Source organism: Kryptolebias marmoratus, linkage group LG22 (assembly GCF_001649575.2).
Source record: "Kryptolebias marmoratus isolate JLee-2015 linkage group LG22, ASM164957v2, whole genome shotgun sequence".
Lineage (NCBI taxonomy): Eukaryota > Metazoa > Chordata > Actinopteri > Cyprinodontiformes > Rivulidae > Kryptolebias > Kryptolebias marmoratus.
In genome coordinates, this window is record NC_051451.1 from 10,685,456 (window position 1) to 10,701,890 (window position 16,435).

At 39.1% G+C, this 16,435-nt stretch overlaps 1 protein-coding gene across 2 annotated transcripts in view; it reads left to right on the forward strand.

The window, feature by feature from the left end:
- si:ch211-250c4.3 (uncharacterized protein LOC100535981 homolog) overlaps positions 1-15,694 on the forward strand; it is a 40,470-nt gene extending 24,776 nt beyond the window's left edge. For both annotated transcript variants that reach the window (XM_017421736.3, XM_025007137.2), the window contains exons 3-8: positions 296-457; positions 2,427-2,580; positions 6,403-6,530; positions 8,704-8,825; positions 12,552-12,653; positions 14,183-15,694. In XM_017421736.3, coding sequence (XP_017277225.1) covers positions 296-457; positions 2,427-2,580; positions 6,403-6,530; positions 8,704-8,825; positions 12,552-12,645 — 660 coding nt within the window. In that variant the 3' untranslated portion in view covers positions 12,646-12,653; positions 14,183-15,694. The remainder of the gene's footprint in view (positions 1-295; positions 458-2,426; positions 2,581-6,402; positions 6,531-8,703; positions 8,826-12,551; positions 12,654-14,182) is intronic.
- Positions 15,695-16,435: the final 741 nt, after the last annotated feature.

The following is a 16,435-nucleotide window of genomic DNA, read 5'->3' on the forward strand; positions in this document are numbered from 1 at the left end:
AGTCCTTCCAATACAGAGTGAGGCACTTCCAGTAGGAATCACATAATATTTTACTTAGAATAATTTCAACACTGATTGTGGTTAAAAACACATTTTGCATGAAGTCATTAGCCATTAGCACAACAATCTGGTCAGCATTAAACTCTATTTCTCCAAAGTGAGGCCGTTTAAAGAGCTACCTACAACAAGTCTAATATCGTTTGCAACCTTTCCATAGAACCCCACTTAAAAAGATGTGAACTATCCCTTTAACAGCCGGTGTCCTGTTTAATGCAGCCACATTCTGTTTGTACAGGCAACACAACAGAGCTCCAGCCCTCTGGGCTCCGGCTTGGGTTACCTGGAGCACATCTGCCAGCTCCTGGAGAAGATAGGCCACCTGCAGGAGATGAACCTGCAGCTGCAGAGGCAGCTCTGCTCTCTGCAGAAGGATGGCAGGATGACGAAGACAAAAGAGGTTTGTAAATCTTGTTTTTAGTGCTCAAAGGCTGTTTTTTTTAACTTTGTGACAAAAGAAAAAAACCCAACAGATTTCTCACACGAACCATAGATCTTAAATTGAGGGGATCTGATATCTTTGTAAGTTGCTGTTATATTTGCATCTAAAAGACTCATTAATAACATTCTGAAACTCTGAGGTCATTTTCTGCCAGCTGCCTGCTTTGTCTATTGTGTTCACAGGTCACATGTAAAAGAGTAATCTGAGTAGGATACATGACTTAAAGTCATGTTTTAACAATTGAGTTATGGGAAAAAAAATCACCCCTTTCTTGCCATGAAAAAAAAAGAATCTAAAGAAATTAAAACTATATTTTTTTCTAAAATGAATACTGGCATTAATGATGACAAAACTAACCCGTTTTCACTTTTTCTTTGGCTTATTTTTCACTTTTTAAAATCGCTGCTTGGTAAATAAGTGGCAACCTTCATGCTAGTGTTCTAAAATAAGATCATCTTCTGATGAAAATGGACAGAGTTAGAGCAAATTTGGTCAAACCTTGTAAATGACGTTACACTCAATCTCATGCGAGATCTTGCGTTACCTCTCTGAGTTTGTGTAGGTTATGACTCTCAAAGCACCAAGGTTTAACTTCATATAAGTGACTGAGTTAGAGCCATTCTTGGTTTGACTCATGTGGGTGATAAAAATGGTAAACAGCACTTTTCTAGTTTTGTTGACCACTTAAACATTTGTACACTGTGACTCACATTGACCCATTCAAACATGGACACACACAGAATCTTAAAGTCCAAACAGTCTTTTAGACGGTAAAACAGTGCTCTTAAACTTACAAACACACTTCCCAGCACATGGAGACAAGGTGGGCTTTTGTCTCCATGTGCTGAGAACAGTTTGACACAGGGGTAGGCAATCCTGGGCCTGCAGGGCCACTATCCTGCACGTTTTCATTGTTTCCCTGCTCCAACACACCTGATTCAGTGGTTAAATCACCTCTTCATGTTCTGCAGAAGCTTGTTAATCACCTGTTGATTTAAATCAGGTCTGTTGGAGCAAAGAAACATGTAAAAGATGCAGGATAGTGGCCCTCCAGGACCAGGATTGCCCACCCCTGGTTTGACATGTGGGGCTGGGAAGCTGACCTCTGACCTCTGACCTTTCAACTGACAAACCACCCCTTTTACTCTAAACCACTTGTTCCTTTAAGACCCTTTTCTACTGGTCAAAAAGCTGCCAGCACACATGATTTTTTTATTAAAGGTGCTGGAAGAGTGAAGCACATGTCACTTTCTCTTTAAACAAATATTAGCTGTAATGTCTCACACAGAAGCTCTCAATTTGACACACAATCCGTTAACACATGAAAACAGATAAGACTGATGTTAAGAGTCTGCAGACAGCTCAGTTTGGTGTCCGTGTGTGCAGCTGGAATGACAAAGCATTTCCTGTCCCTTGATTTCTTGGCGTTTAAAGAAAGAAAGCTGTTTCATCGGTGACTGAAAAAATACCTTTAATGACCTTATCCTTTTTAAATGAGATGGGGGGTCATTAGGTCACGAAGGGTGTCCCCTCTGAAATCCAAAGTGAGATAATTGTCTGTGAGAAGCTTGACCTGACGATTAGGGTGGTCTGCAGCTGATTCACTCAAATTTTAATACTTTAAATCACCAAACATTTCAGTGATAATGCACATAGCTTTAGTTAGTTTTTCTTGAAACACTATCTGTCTCTGAGTACATAGAAAAAATGTATAAACATGACAACATCTGTTGTCTTAATTTGGCAAAGAAGTTTTACTCCTGAGACCAATCAAGTTCTCAAGCAATAACGTATTGAGGATCTATCCATTAATTTACAATGCAAACTCCTCTATTAAAATCAGTATTAAAATGTTTAATCTATAAACAGTGAACCAAATACTGTAATGATGAGCTGATGTATGTGTGTGTGCGCTTTCTTTTTGCAGGAGTTTTTCCAGCAACACTGCAGCTGCGGTGCAGCCACCTTGTCCTTCCAGAAGAGGCCCTGTAGAAGTGAGTTTTTGTCCCCAAGTGGCACGTTCTCTGATCTGTCCACGATCCCAGAAGTCAGCCGGCACTCACTGATGCCCACCAGGAGAGGTAATCAGAAAGCAATGTGACGTAATCTAATCATAGAAATATAGATAACAGTACATGTCCTAAGTTTTTTCTTTCAATGTGTTGGACTCACTGTACACTTTAGGACAAAAGTGACTATTAAAAGCATTTTCTCACACACCCGGACCAAGGTTTAGTCAAGTGGCAATAATACACTTGACAATTCTGTGTCTGTGACAGACAAATAGAAATAAAGAAAACCTAACAGCAAGTTCCTTGGATAACCCAGGGCAGATGTTCTGTTTTGTCTGGATCGGTGTGTGAGTTTGTTTTGTTCAGTCACTGCTTGTCATGAATTCAAGCATTTTGGAGTTTGTTTTTGGCTTTAGTTCTTGGGTTATGTTTTCTTTTCATTTTATTTTGTTATTTATGTATTTTGTTCCTCGTGTTTTTGTTTCCTGTCATCATTCACTTCTCTTCTGTTTATCTCGTCTTTCTGTCACGCCCATCTTCACCTGTTCCTAATTGTAATCACTCACCTGTGCTCACTTCCCCTGATTACCCCTGTCTTTAAAACCTGGTCATCTTCTTCACTTCCTTGCTGGTTCATTCATTGTGTTTGCTTGTTGCTTCATGTGTTGCCTGGTTGTCCCACTTGTCTTGTGTCTCTAGTCTCCCTATGTCCTTGTCCTGCCTTGCTTTTTTTGTATTGATTTGGATTTTTGTTACATTTAGTTTTGCTGCCCTGTCAGCTTTTTGTTTTCTTCTTCTTTTGTTTAGTAATAAATTTTCATTTTTTTATCATGAGTCTGCGCTCTGGGATCATCTTATTCTCCACCGTTCCTGACACTGCTTGTCTTTTTGCAATGAACTATCATCATAACTGTCTGTCTGAGGGCTTATCGACAAAACCAGAAGCGAATAATACATTTTGACAGATATAAAAAGTCAAACAACGATAAACTGTGATACATCTTTACCATAACAATTCATAATGTCACGGTTGATAGTAGTAAGACCCAGGAATGCAAACCGACTCAAGGAACTTGAGTTAAACCTAAAGATTTATTAATCAAAAGAAGAGAGAACAAAAGGCTGTTGTGGCAGCAAACTTACAAGAAAACAAGAGAAAGCTCAACAATGAACTTCAGAGAGGTGAAGACTGAGAGTCTAAATGGACTGAAGCTGATGAGGAAATCAGAGACAGGTGGTCAGATAATAACAGGGAACAGGTGTAGGTGGACCTGGCAGGACTGAGGAGCAGAGACTGAACCAGATGTGTTGTGAGTACACCATTTAAATGATGCTTTTCTCCAGAACATGTACAAAGGGTAACAAGATGGACCCACTCCTACTTTTCTCAGATGTTGACATCAAATCTTGCTTGGACTCTGTGCATTTTCTTACTTTTAATGTTACAATTCTTTCTTACATTTTTTGATGTATGTTTTTTATTATTCATATTAAGAATGTTATTTTAGGAGATAATGAACAGATTTGTTGTTGACACTTTAAAGCATTGTTTTATTATCACAGAAATTCTCTGCCTTTTTTGGAATTGTACAAGGAATACTTGTTTTTTGTAAATTTTTTTGTTCCTGCCATACTAAAAAAAATTGTTAAAATATCACAACTTTGGTTGCATCTTTCTGAAGAAGCTGGTGCAAATTCAGACATTTTGTGCTGCGACAATCAAAAAAGTCTGAAAAAGCCTGGAGGGACTGTTTTATGAACCAATGCAACAACATTTTTTAAGTCAAATTAAGTTTCTGTTTCGTGTTAGATAATCCAGTCACATAATCAAGACTTTTAGGACTTTTTTCTGTGAGGATTTGATAATTGTTTTGCAGTGAACTGACCCCACCACCTGACAGCTGGGTCTTCTGGAGGTTACTGGAACCATGAAACCAACCCTTTGGTTAACCTTCAACATTTAATCACAGGCAGCATCTGCTCTTAATTATTTGCTCCAGAGGGACGTGATAGCAAACACACACTCAGTGGTGTATTGGTTTAATTTCCAACTAACTCTAGTCATGTTTTATCAGTACTCCACTTTCATAGAATGACCCAAAAACAACCTTGGGCGTTTCTCTGCGTTGGTGTTTACCTTGTTATCAGATACATGCTCCAGGTGATACTTATCATGTGGGAATACAGTCATCTCTGTTATTGCTATTGTGTTTTTGGAGAATCTCTCATTGCCTAAGGGGTCTCACAGAGGAAATAAAATAGTTACTGAAGTTGGACTCTAATAAAACTCTTGGCAGAATCACTTACTGTAACTTCTCGGCTTCTCTTCCTTTAATAAAATAGCAGAAGAAGAAACTGAGATGTCAGTAAAAGTTATATAGATATTGTAGTGTGGAAAGTCAGTAAGGACAAAGGTTACAATTAGTTATGCTTAGAGTGCTCTTAGAGTCAAGGTTGCTGCATGACTCAAGCAAATGTAATGTAAGAAACAGTCCAAACTTCTGTTGACTGGTTCTAATATAATTCATAAGCAGGACACACAGCGGTAGCCATAATCCAAGGGTTTCCTTATCTGGCAGGTTGTTAGGAACAGATACGTTGTGTTTACATCGACGTGGGAGAAGTGGAGAATGGGATGAACATAGGCAAGAAAACTGGCTTTTGCTGATGTCTTTCATCATTTGTCATGACACTCATTATTTCCTTCTGAACATAGTCAGAGAAAAACAACATTTGAACACCACAAAGCAGAAATTAAAGATGGTTCGTGCAGCAACATTTTTGACATGCATTTTTATTCTAAGCTACTTAAATCGACCTGATTTTGAGCACGGACTTAAATAATTACTATAAGACTTTAGCATTAATCTTTGGAGTTAAGTCTGTCTGTTAGCAAAATATTTCATGTTCCATGTGACAGATTGGAAGAAAAGTTTCAGAATGTAATCATTAGACTTACATCTATGAGTGATGACATTTTGAAGCCAAGCCAATTTAAGATGTCCTCCACGGGTAACCAACCTTAGTCATAGAAATGGCTATCAGTCAGTCAATTTTATAGATATTCAGCCCAAACTTGATCTGGTAGTAGCTGAGAGTCCTTCACAACACATATGTTCAGCTTGAGATCTCACAATATTGTGTGAGATTATGGATAACATCATTTTGAAGGTTTGACCTAATGGGCAATAACTTTCTCAGCATAAGAAGATTTTAGTTTAAAATTCTGTCAGAGACTTGTATGTAACTTGTCTTGCAAAAGTTTTAGGAGTTCCTTTATTCAGAAATTTACTATATTTGTTTTTTGTACCCAATCATCATGTTCATCCTATTCCGGGCAAGAGGTGTTTTTGTTTTCCCAGCTCCTCTCGTAGCAGATTCAAGAACTCATCTTCTACATTGTTTTTGTCCCAGCTGTCTTCCCAAACATGAACTTCATCATCTTTATCCAACCCTGTTCTGTCCTCAGCTGGGAATTCTGGTGTACATTCTTGACAGATCGCCAGTCCTTTACAGGGACGGGATAAAGTCGTTGAAAACATAAATCATCTTGACTAACTGCTTAAGCACATATCACTAAAAGAGAACTCTTTCATGCTTTTAAAATGCTTTCATCACACAGCCTTCGCTGACCCCACTTGTGAAAAACAACCTAGATGCCTGTTTCTTTTTCAAATAACACTAATTATCTGAGGGTATCGTGATTTCAAAATGTTCGGAAAAACAGCAAGTCAGATGACGGAATTGCGAAACATCTGAAACACCTTGGCCTCTGACCTCTCACCTTCTCTCAGTCAACAATGTTCAGGACTAAACAACAGCGTATGAGCTGCTTCGTAAAGAAAGAGTTGGTGAAAATATCTTTTTCTTTTTGTGTGATTTCTGTTTCAGACATGAGTAGTGAAAGTTTGACAACCATCCCACTGTGGAGGAGAAGTCTGAATCGAAGGAGTTACACTGAGGGGGAGGACTGCTTCCTTGGAGACAACTCAGATGGGCTGTCCACCCCCCAGCGTAGGGTGAGTTTGTGTGTTGGTTCCCCACAAGTACCACATTCAGTGATGTCTTATGGTTTTTCTGGTAATAATAACATATTTAGGACATTTGTGCAGAATGAGTCCAGGAAATTAGAGTCAATAAGTTTTGTGTTAGATAGTATTTATCCTCCAGTATTAGATTTAAACAGTCTTATACACATGGTTTCATGTAGACTGACTCATGTCTTTCTTTAGAAAACAATCTACTTTAACACTCATTGAATACTAAGGAAGTATCTTAACACACTCCAAACACTCTGAAGTATTTAAAATGAAGGCAATGAAGGCTTTTGAGGTGACTTTCTTTGTCTCTAATGTCGCACAACTTTAAGTCCATCAAAAACAGAATGTACCGTTCTCTTCCTTTATTTATTAACATCATTATAAAACACTTGGGTATAATCCTCGCATTGCCTCTGTGTGTTTCTGGCCAACAAATATCGTCACTCTGCTATTTTTGCTCAGTTAGCCAAGAAGACCTAAAACCTGTAATATGTTTAAATACCACTGGGTGTCAAACTAAAGCAGCAAAATCTAACTTTGAAACAAAATGAGCCAAAACCTAAAGTGAAACTTAACTCAAAGTCAAAAAAACCCAGCTCATAAATCCATATGTATGAAAACATACCAATAAAAATGAAAAAAAAAAAAAAATAGTGATAGCCTTTTTTAAACCAAAAATGATGGTGAGTTATGAAGAGATAAAAACATTTTTTGGCTTCAATTTAGAAATTTAAGAGCTTATGAGTGGGAAATGTGAGGCATGCAGAAGAATCACTGAGGGAAGGAATACACCATGGAAAATATTTAAGCTGTGAGGTAACACGTCTCGTCAACATGCTGTTGTTCACAGAATACCATGAAAATTAAACTTACTGCCTCCGTACCTGCTGTTGCTGTCACATCACTTCACTTTAGATCAGGATCGAGAGCAGCAGCTCCAGTGTGACACCAAGTGGTATTCTATTCCAAAGAGACGCAGTTGGCTCCTTCTACAAATGATCACAGAGTATAAAGATCTGTATCTGAGCAATAAAGTTCCATATCCAGAAAAAAATGAGTAATAGGAACAAGAGCTTAGAGCAGAGCTCCTTTTAACTTAAAAACCTATCAGGTTTATGATCCAGTTTCCCTAATTTTTTCTCCAAGGATTTAGAAAAGAAACAACACTGCATTAAATGTCTGACAGATGTTTCCATCTTACTCTTTTCAATACAAAGTGGATGAACTCTGTTCAGCGATCATCTATGAGGTTACAAAGACCCCGGATAACTCTCAGGTGGTGGGAAAGAGCAACAGGATTGGTGGAATGGCTCATTCCCCAGATTGCTCTGCATAGGATGAAATACAGCCAGTTCAATCTCCAATCACCATCACCATTACCATCGTTAAGGTTGTTTACTAGTTGGAATTGTTTCAGGAGGTTCCTCGATTTTGAAGTGTCCTTGTCCCTGGTGTAACCATGCTTTCAAGAACGGTCCATCTTTAGCTGTTCCTGTGAAATATCGGTTAATTTCTTCTTCTGCTCTAAGAGCAAAAAAACAAGCAGATTTTGTTATCAGTTTGCCATGAATAAATAAGTTTGTTGAAAAAAATGCAAGATTTTGCGTAAGTTTGAATAACGAGCTTGACTTCTCCTCAAAGATTATTCTGTTAAATGTTGTTTGGGCATCTGAATCCTGCGGCCTGGTGGTTGCACGAACCTCACGCCTTCACTGCGTCATATCCTGTACGACAAAGCTCGCTTACCTTTTCACATGTCGACTCTTTTGGGTCTGATTTTACTTTGCTTGGTGACTCAAAGGTGCAATGGTAGTCTGCTGCCCCGTTCCATTCACAAACTGTACAGAGACAACCAGAAACATCTCAGTCCCAGCTTTAAGTGTTTTGTGTCAGCGCCTACAGACATTCACAATCAGTGTTGATGCATCAGTGACCAACCAGCAAGGTGCATCTGATTTAAAACAGCAACTTTAAACAAATATATTAACCATCTAACCATCTATTTGAACTGATTCCAGTAGACTAGTTGGAGCAACTAACAGGACATAAGAGAAGTGATTTTTGTAGTCGATGTGAAAAAAACAAACAGAAACAAAACAAAAAAAACCAGCACGTTTAACCCAACTGTTGTGTTGTGTGTATTTGTGTTTAGCTGAGTGAAAACTACACTTGGGGCAGAGTCAAAGACATTGTGAGGAAAACTAAATTCAGGAATCAGAGCAGGCTGGGACTGACCTCCCCCACGCTAAAGATGTCCTGTCCACAGCTGTACAGGTGAGGATATTATGGTAACAACGTACAGGCGTTCTTTTGAATATCTGTGATTGTCTGTGCTCTCTTTGTACCTTTTTGATTTTTTTTCCTGTCTGACACTATTCTTCTGGAGGAAGTGCACTGTCAGGGTTAATGTGGTTTAACGAATGTCTCATATGTTAGAATGGGTTTTGCATCATGGGCCTGCTGTACCTTGCTTTATTAGCAGGAATTTGCAGTGAACTGGTGTAGACATTTTGTTCATAATAATTTTCAGCAATTACAATATACACCTCTTTTAGTATACGTATTTTTAATAATTAGGTCCTTGAGCACACAGTGTTTTATAAGTCTGTGTTAACTTCGATCTTATTTTTGTCAGTTTATGGTTAATCAAATGTAATTTTTGTCTCTCTGCTGGACTTTCAGTTTGGTTTATGTTTATTTAACGTGAAACTACCATTAAAAATTAGAGACTGTTCCAATCTTTGTAAGAGGGAAAACTTACAAAATCAGCAGAAATGCCTGTTATCACACGTACGCCCCAGGCTTCCTACTGGCATGAGTTTCTTGGATTGCGTCATGATAGAGATACATGCTAGAAGATCACACAATGCCAAAATGACGCTACCACCATGGATATCATATGAATGGTGCTTGTATTAAATATGGAGAAACCACAATATTGTAACAATACACCAGTGGTATAATCTATGAATCCATCCATTTTCTTTACCCGCTTCTCCGTTCTGGGTCGCAGGGAGCTGGTGCCTATCCGCAGCAGTCACTGTGTGAGAGGCGGGGGACACCCTGGACAGGTCGCAAGTCCATCGCAGGGCCACATATAGACGAACGAGACAAACAACCATTCACACTGTTACTCACACCTAGGGACAATTTTAGAGTCATCAATTAACCTAACATGCATGTTTTTGGTCTGTGGGAGAAAACCGGAGTAACCGGAGTAAACCCACATGTGCACAGGGAGAACAGAAAGGCCCCAGGCCGGGAAGCAATCTTGCAACCTTCTTGCTGGGAGGCAACAGCTCTAACCACTATGCCACTGTGCCACCCATAAATCACCCACCTATGAATCGTATTTTAAAATTCTTTGTGTCATGAGATCTGGGATTATTTAGAAAACATCCAAGGCTAAAGCCTTGAATATCCAGGTTGATGATGGTTTCAGCCTTGCTGTAGAGGAGGAAACACCATTCAGAAGTATGAATAGATGCAGGTAAAGGGATTTTGTGAATACTTCACAACATCCACCATCTTCCTTCCCTGTCCAGCAGGCTTGACCATGATTGGAACAAGTGCTTCTTGCTTTGTGTCCAAAATGTAAAGGAAAAACAGCTGAGTGTGGTGCGGTGTATTGGGATGTAGAGAGCCTGGATTAATCATTGGTGGTAAGAGCATTGCAGTAACTGGAGTGCTGCCAGTGCTGTCAGGGTGTGTCGGGGTCATAGTTGTGGCATGAGACCAGTGGAACTAGTCCTGCTTCAGGTTTTTCATCAACCAAGCCGCATTGGTGAGCACAAGCCTCCCGTCATGGATGGGTCACCTGATTGGACATCAATATGCTGCCACCATGGTAATAAAACCACCACAATCTCACTACTGGAGTTTTTTGTGTGCTCAAATCCATTGTTGACAGATCATGCTCTATCAAAAGTAACATGAAGCTCACTGTTTTCTTAATACATGCCTAAAAACCTAACCAAGACCCTACAGAGACCATCCAATGCTTACTGATTTTTATTTATTTTTCATCGTAGTGCTGTCTTCACCCGGTATAAAGAGATACTAAGGGTTAAAATAAAGTCCATAGTGAAACCTGATGTGGATAACTTCACCTGATTTTAAAGACAAACAGACCCCAACTAAAGGAATTTATGACATTGCATGCTATAAGTTTTGCTGGACTTTTTTTTTTTTACAACATAAAATATTACACTACAACTGGGGTGATTTGGTTTTGCTTCACTTACAGAAATCTGTTCATTCTATAGCTAGAAAATTTTCATAATTAGTCTTTGTTATTTAAAAAGGACAAAAACACACTTGTGCTTTTCTAGAGTATTTTAGGCTTTTACGGCACATTAAAATATCTGGTGATTATTATATTTTTTTTTGTCCAACTGATGTTTTCAGTCCTTTTCCAATAAAACTTTTCACAACACAACGATAGGAAACACAGCAAAACTCTTCGGAATGACTACATCTTTGAATAATTTGAACAATTTGGCAAAGAAGTCCGAAGTTCTGAAAACAAGAATCTACTTTCAAAAGTTGTTTGCAAACTTTCCAACGAATCTCACTCTTCAAGGTTCTTTGTATTCAGGGTTTGATTTTATAGGTTGAAATGTGACCAGCTCAAAATACCTGAAAAACAGCATGCTTGTTTCTCTTGTTTGTTGAAGAAACTTAAAAAAAGGAAGAAAAAAGAAGAGGAATGCAAGTCACTTTATTGTGCTGAATGAAAGCCAGCATGAGAGGAAGAGAGGCATTCAGTGACTTGTGGGCACAGAGCAGAGAGTGGCAGGTTCCTGGCAGATGGAGATAAAAGCAGCTATTAGCCTCATTTTTGCCTGCGAGATGAGGGGGTGTCAGGGGGAATGAACGGTGGCCTTTCTTTACTTGAGAGCTTGTACAGTGTAGGAATCTGATGGGAGGTGGAGGGCTGTTGGCCCTTCGGCTCCTCCCTCTCTCCTGACCAGCGTTTGGCTCCATTTCAGAGACCCAGGGAAGGAGGGGGGGTTAGAAAGTCAGACCTGAGGTATGCTTGGAGGAGTGGGAGAATTCCCTCATGGATATAAGCCTGGTGAGATATGGCTTCAGTCCAGAATTCATTAGAAAGAACAGCATCCTCCTGCTGAGCCATGCACGGCAGCAAGGCTGGGCTGCTGTGAAGTTCAACAGCATAGTACTATAGAAAAGCCTGTAGTTCTTACGGCTCTTATGCACCAAGCTGATAATCTGCCTACAGGAATTTCAAGAAGTCTGTCTCTCTCATCTGTGCAATGTGTAACACACCACTGGACCTTATCAACATCTTTAATTAGTGTCAGTTTTATCATGAGGAATAACACCCTGGTTGGATGCTGAGCGGTGATAAGGTCTGTCCACTAGTAGTAAAATGGTGTTGAAACTCATTTGTAGCCTTTTTGTGTGGCATGTGTTTGTCCTTTCCTGTGCATGTGTGAGTTTTCTCCATTTTCTTCCCACAGTCCAAAAAAATGCGTGTTTAGAGTAGTTGAAGATCTTAAAATGCCCTTTTAGGTGTTAGATTGGGCGTGGATGTTCCCTTGTCATTGTAGTCTTTTGTACTCCTCTGAACAGGCTAAATCTATCCTGGAGGTACATCACCTTTCGCCCAATTACTGCTGATAATAAGCACCAGCTACTCATGACCCTGACCAGGAAGAAGAAGCAGGAATAAATAATGGCTGGATGGATGTTTGATTTAATTAATGAATTCTGTCTTGAGTGTGAAGTTAACTGTGCTATTTTTCTGAAACAGTACTGTGTTTTCTTACTTCCCTGAATGATGCATAAGGTACTGATCTCTTTTTCTTAGCAAAGAAATATTTTTGCACAGGTGTGGTTTGTGCAGGGTCGTGTGTTTGGGAAATTTTTTTCCTTCTTAGGGTAGCGACATAAACACACTCAACAGATGAGCTTTTCATTGCAGCAGATTGTATTGTATAATAACTTTCAGTATTAACTGTACCTTCTTCCTCACAGGCCTGACTTGGATCTGATGGAACCTGCTGCCACAAACAGGAACTCTATGATTGCCTTGGGCCACCAAAGCAAACTGGACTTCTGGATCCCATGACAGTCCAGGTAGTCCCGCTACTTATCAGTCTTTCCCAACTTGTCTCATAATTACAGGTCAAAACAGCAATGAGAAAACGTTATGGCCACAAGAAGACTAAACAAAAAAACAATATTGTTTTAGTTTGGGTTTGGAATAAGTGGGCAGGTTTCAGGCCTTTGTTGACGGATTTATTTTCTAACAATGAATGTGTATAATCTCCTTAAGTTCTCAGTCAGATGCATGGGCTGTGACTTTTAGAGACTAGTTGGTGAGTCAAAACTGTGAGAAAATTGCTAGAAAATAAACAAGTTTTAATCTGCTGTCTTACTAAATTCCGAGTTTTTGCAACCAAGAGTCTATTGAGCCGTCTGACTGTGTTTTAAACAGCCAGTTTTTTTTTTGAAAATCACAGTTTATTGTCTGGGCGGCTTGCAAAACTAATTGTTACAGAGAATTGAAATACAAGTCATTTAATGATTCCAAAAATAGCAAAATGGATGCCAAGACTGTTTGTGTTGTCATTATGCCCTTATTTAATAAGATCATTAGCACCTTTGGATATTTAAACAGCCAACACACCTTTGTCACTGTTATTTTATGGGTCGGAAGCTGAAAAGTTTGGGAACCAATGTACTGGAGTACGCTTTTGAAATGAAGATAGGCAGATTTGGAGCAATTTTTTAGATATTATCAGTAACTATTACTGTCGGCAAGTTTTTTTTAGACCGAGGCATGTTTTCCTACAGTGGAGTGTTTCATGGCAGGTGTCAAAATATGTCTCTAGCACTCTGGAGATTGGTCAGAGACACCCTTTTAAAATTGAGAAGGCTTCAAGACAGATTCAAGACACTCGCTGTGGTTACTTTGAGAGCAAATTTGTAGAACGATTTTTCGTTAAGAGGTTAAAGATTTAAAAGGCAAGACTGCAAGCCTCAGCAACTCCATCATCCATCCATTTTCTTTACCCGCTTCTCCATTCCGGGTCGCGGGGAGCAGTCACTGTGCGAGAGGTGGGGGACACCCTGGACAGTCACAAGTCCATTGCAGGGCCACATATAGACAAACAAGACAAACAACCATTCACACTTAGGGACGATTTTAGAGTCATCAATTAACCTGACATGCATGTTTTTGGTCTGTGGGAGGAAAGGCCCCAGGCCAGGAAGCAATCCTGCAACCTTCTTGCTGGAAGGCAAGAGCTCTAACCACTACGCCACTGTGCCACCCGCCTCAGCAACTCGTGCAAGAAAATTGAAACCCACTTGCAAATGTTTTGAGACATTTAGGAAACTTCCTAATCAATGTTGTTTGCAAACTTGTCACCAGCAGTCACATCCCAGTGACATATTAGCTTCACATGACAATTTAGCCTCTAAAAAGTACCAAGGGTAATATCACAGTTAATATGTTTTTTAATAAGTTGGGGTTTACGATTTAAGTCCCCCTGCTACAGAATTTCCTTTCATTGTGTTAAAAGTTATTGACACAGCTGATGGAGTTCTTCACAACTGTGACAAAATTTAAATTCTGCTTTCTCTTTTGTCTCCTGACCCAGATCAGATCCAAATGGTCTTATGTAAGGAAAAAGAAGGTACCAGGAAGTTATACTGACGACATCTGGGACGTGACGGAATAAAATAAGGGAGGAAAGAAAAAAAGAGAATGGGGGAATGAAAAGAGATGACTTCGGAACAGTGGATGCAATGTATGGCAGAGTGAGAGGGTTTACAGTTTGTGAGACTTTGGTGTGTTTTACATGCGGCAAATATAAATATGTGAGATTAAGAGGTTGAAGCGACTTCTGCACTGTCACATAATTTAAGTGCTTTGTATATTCTCTGTTTATAGTCAAGGTTTTTGCCATTATGATGCTGCAAATTATAATGTGAAACACGTTTTATATCTTTTAAATATGCAACATGTTGTAAACCTTTTGTAGACAAATGGCAGCCAGTTTTGTACAGTGCACAAATGTGAAGCTGTGTAACAGAAGCTCATGAGATAACGTGTGTGAGGACTGTATGAGGCAAACTATGCACAGCTCTGGTGTGTGTTTCTCACCTATCTTGGAGATATATGAGTTGCAGAAAAAGTCAAACAGAATACAAAGCTATACATCAAACTGCTGCCTCTTCTTATGTAACATTTCACAGATGAAAATCTCCTCATTTGTAAAACCCTAAAAAAACAGTTTTAATTACAAGTACTTTCCATACACTTTGTCAAAACCTGTGTGTCACATTTCAGCAAACGAGGTAATCTTTTAAAGTCATTTTTCCAACACAAAATTGTCTAATGAACCTGAAATGAAGTTCTTCAACATTTTGACCTTTCTCAAATGTGGAAAGCCTTGAACGAGAACACAAATCCATCATAAATAGTAATGTACATAATTTGTTGGCATCCTCCCTTAACAAGACGCTGATGAATGTAAATCATCGTGCTTCTGTCCAAACATCCAGCAGTAGGAGCTCCCAGTGCACTGAAATGCGATACTTTAGGTTCTTGACCGAGAAAAAATATGCAGTGATGTGGGAGTGAAAGCGCAGTCTGATGTTTTTATCAGCTTTGTGGTCTAAGAAATGCAAAACCAAACCTTTAGCTGCAAAGTGCATGTGTTGTTTGGTTGGATTTGCTGCTGGGCAGTTTTCACAAGAGAATATTAACCTTTCAAGTATGTCTGTAGCTTAAAGTCTACCAGAATTTTAGCATATTTTCAGCTGCAAGCAACATTTTCCCCAAAATGTTTACGTGTTGAAGTCTGTAAGGACATGTATATACTGTGTCACTTTCGAAGTAAATTCTTAATTTTGAGCTTCAAAGCAAATGGGTGAATAAGCATGTATGTTCTACTTAAAAATACACATAAAAACTTTTATATTTTTTAAATGTAACCTCACCAGGCCAGACTGTGCAGGTCCTGTACATAAAATACAAAAAAAAAACATGTTCATAAAATAACATAATAGCAGGAAAAGTCACGTACTTCATGACTTGTTCTGGCTTTAAGCAAAAACACTGATTATGGCTTTTAAACACGACTGCCAAGAAATCACAGGAAAGGCGTCACCAAACACACAAACACCTATGAACAAATATCTAAAGCCTGTATCTCACTGGGCTGCAACTGTTGGCGACTAGCTGGGGGCACAAAATTGCAAAAAAAATATGCAAATCTTTACTTGGAATCCCTCTGAATTGGTACTTAAGACATACTTGCATATGTACGTAACTACGAAAGTTTTTTGGCCATAATTTCGTCACAAAGTGTCTTATTTATCTCTTAATTTGAACACAATTTGTTATCATTTCTCTCTCCAACCAGTTACAAGTTAATTTTATTGGTTGCCAACCCCTCCTGAAATCGTCTCATGTTTCTTTCACTTTCTGACTCATGAAGACTCAATTGAAAAAGGGTTTGGAATGGGTTCCAGATGCCTGTGACGACTCTATTTCGAGAGTAAATTTATTTTGCAAATGTCTGAAATTCCAGCGACATGAGACCGAGCCCTTGTGACACGTGCAGGGAAATTGGGAACCCTTGCAAACGTTTTGAAAACTCTCGTGCGAATGCTGCTCGCAATTTATCACCAGCAGTCGTAGCTCGGCGGCGCACCGGCCTAACACTACGTTCAAGCTCTACCCGAAGCTATTCAGGCCTCTGCAGTACTGTTTTGGGTGTTGAGAATAAAAATGATATTCTGTAGCATATGGTGTGTTGTACAACAAAATAATAAGAGTAAAAAAGATGTATTTAATGTGTCCTTCAATGTAATGTACTTCTTATATGACAGAAGTCAGGTAAAAA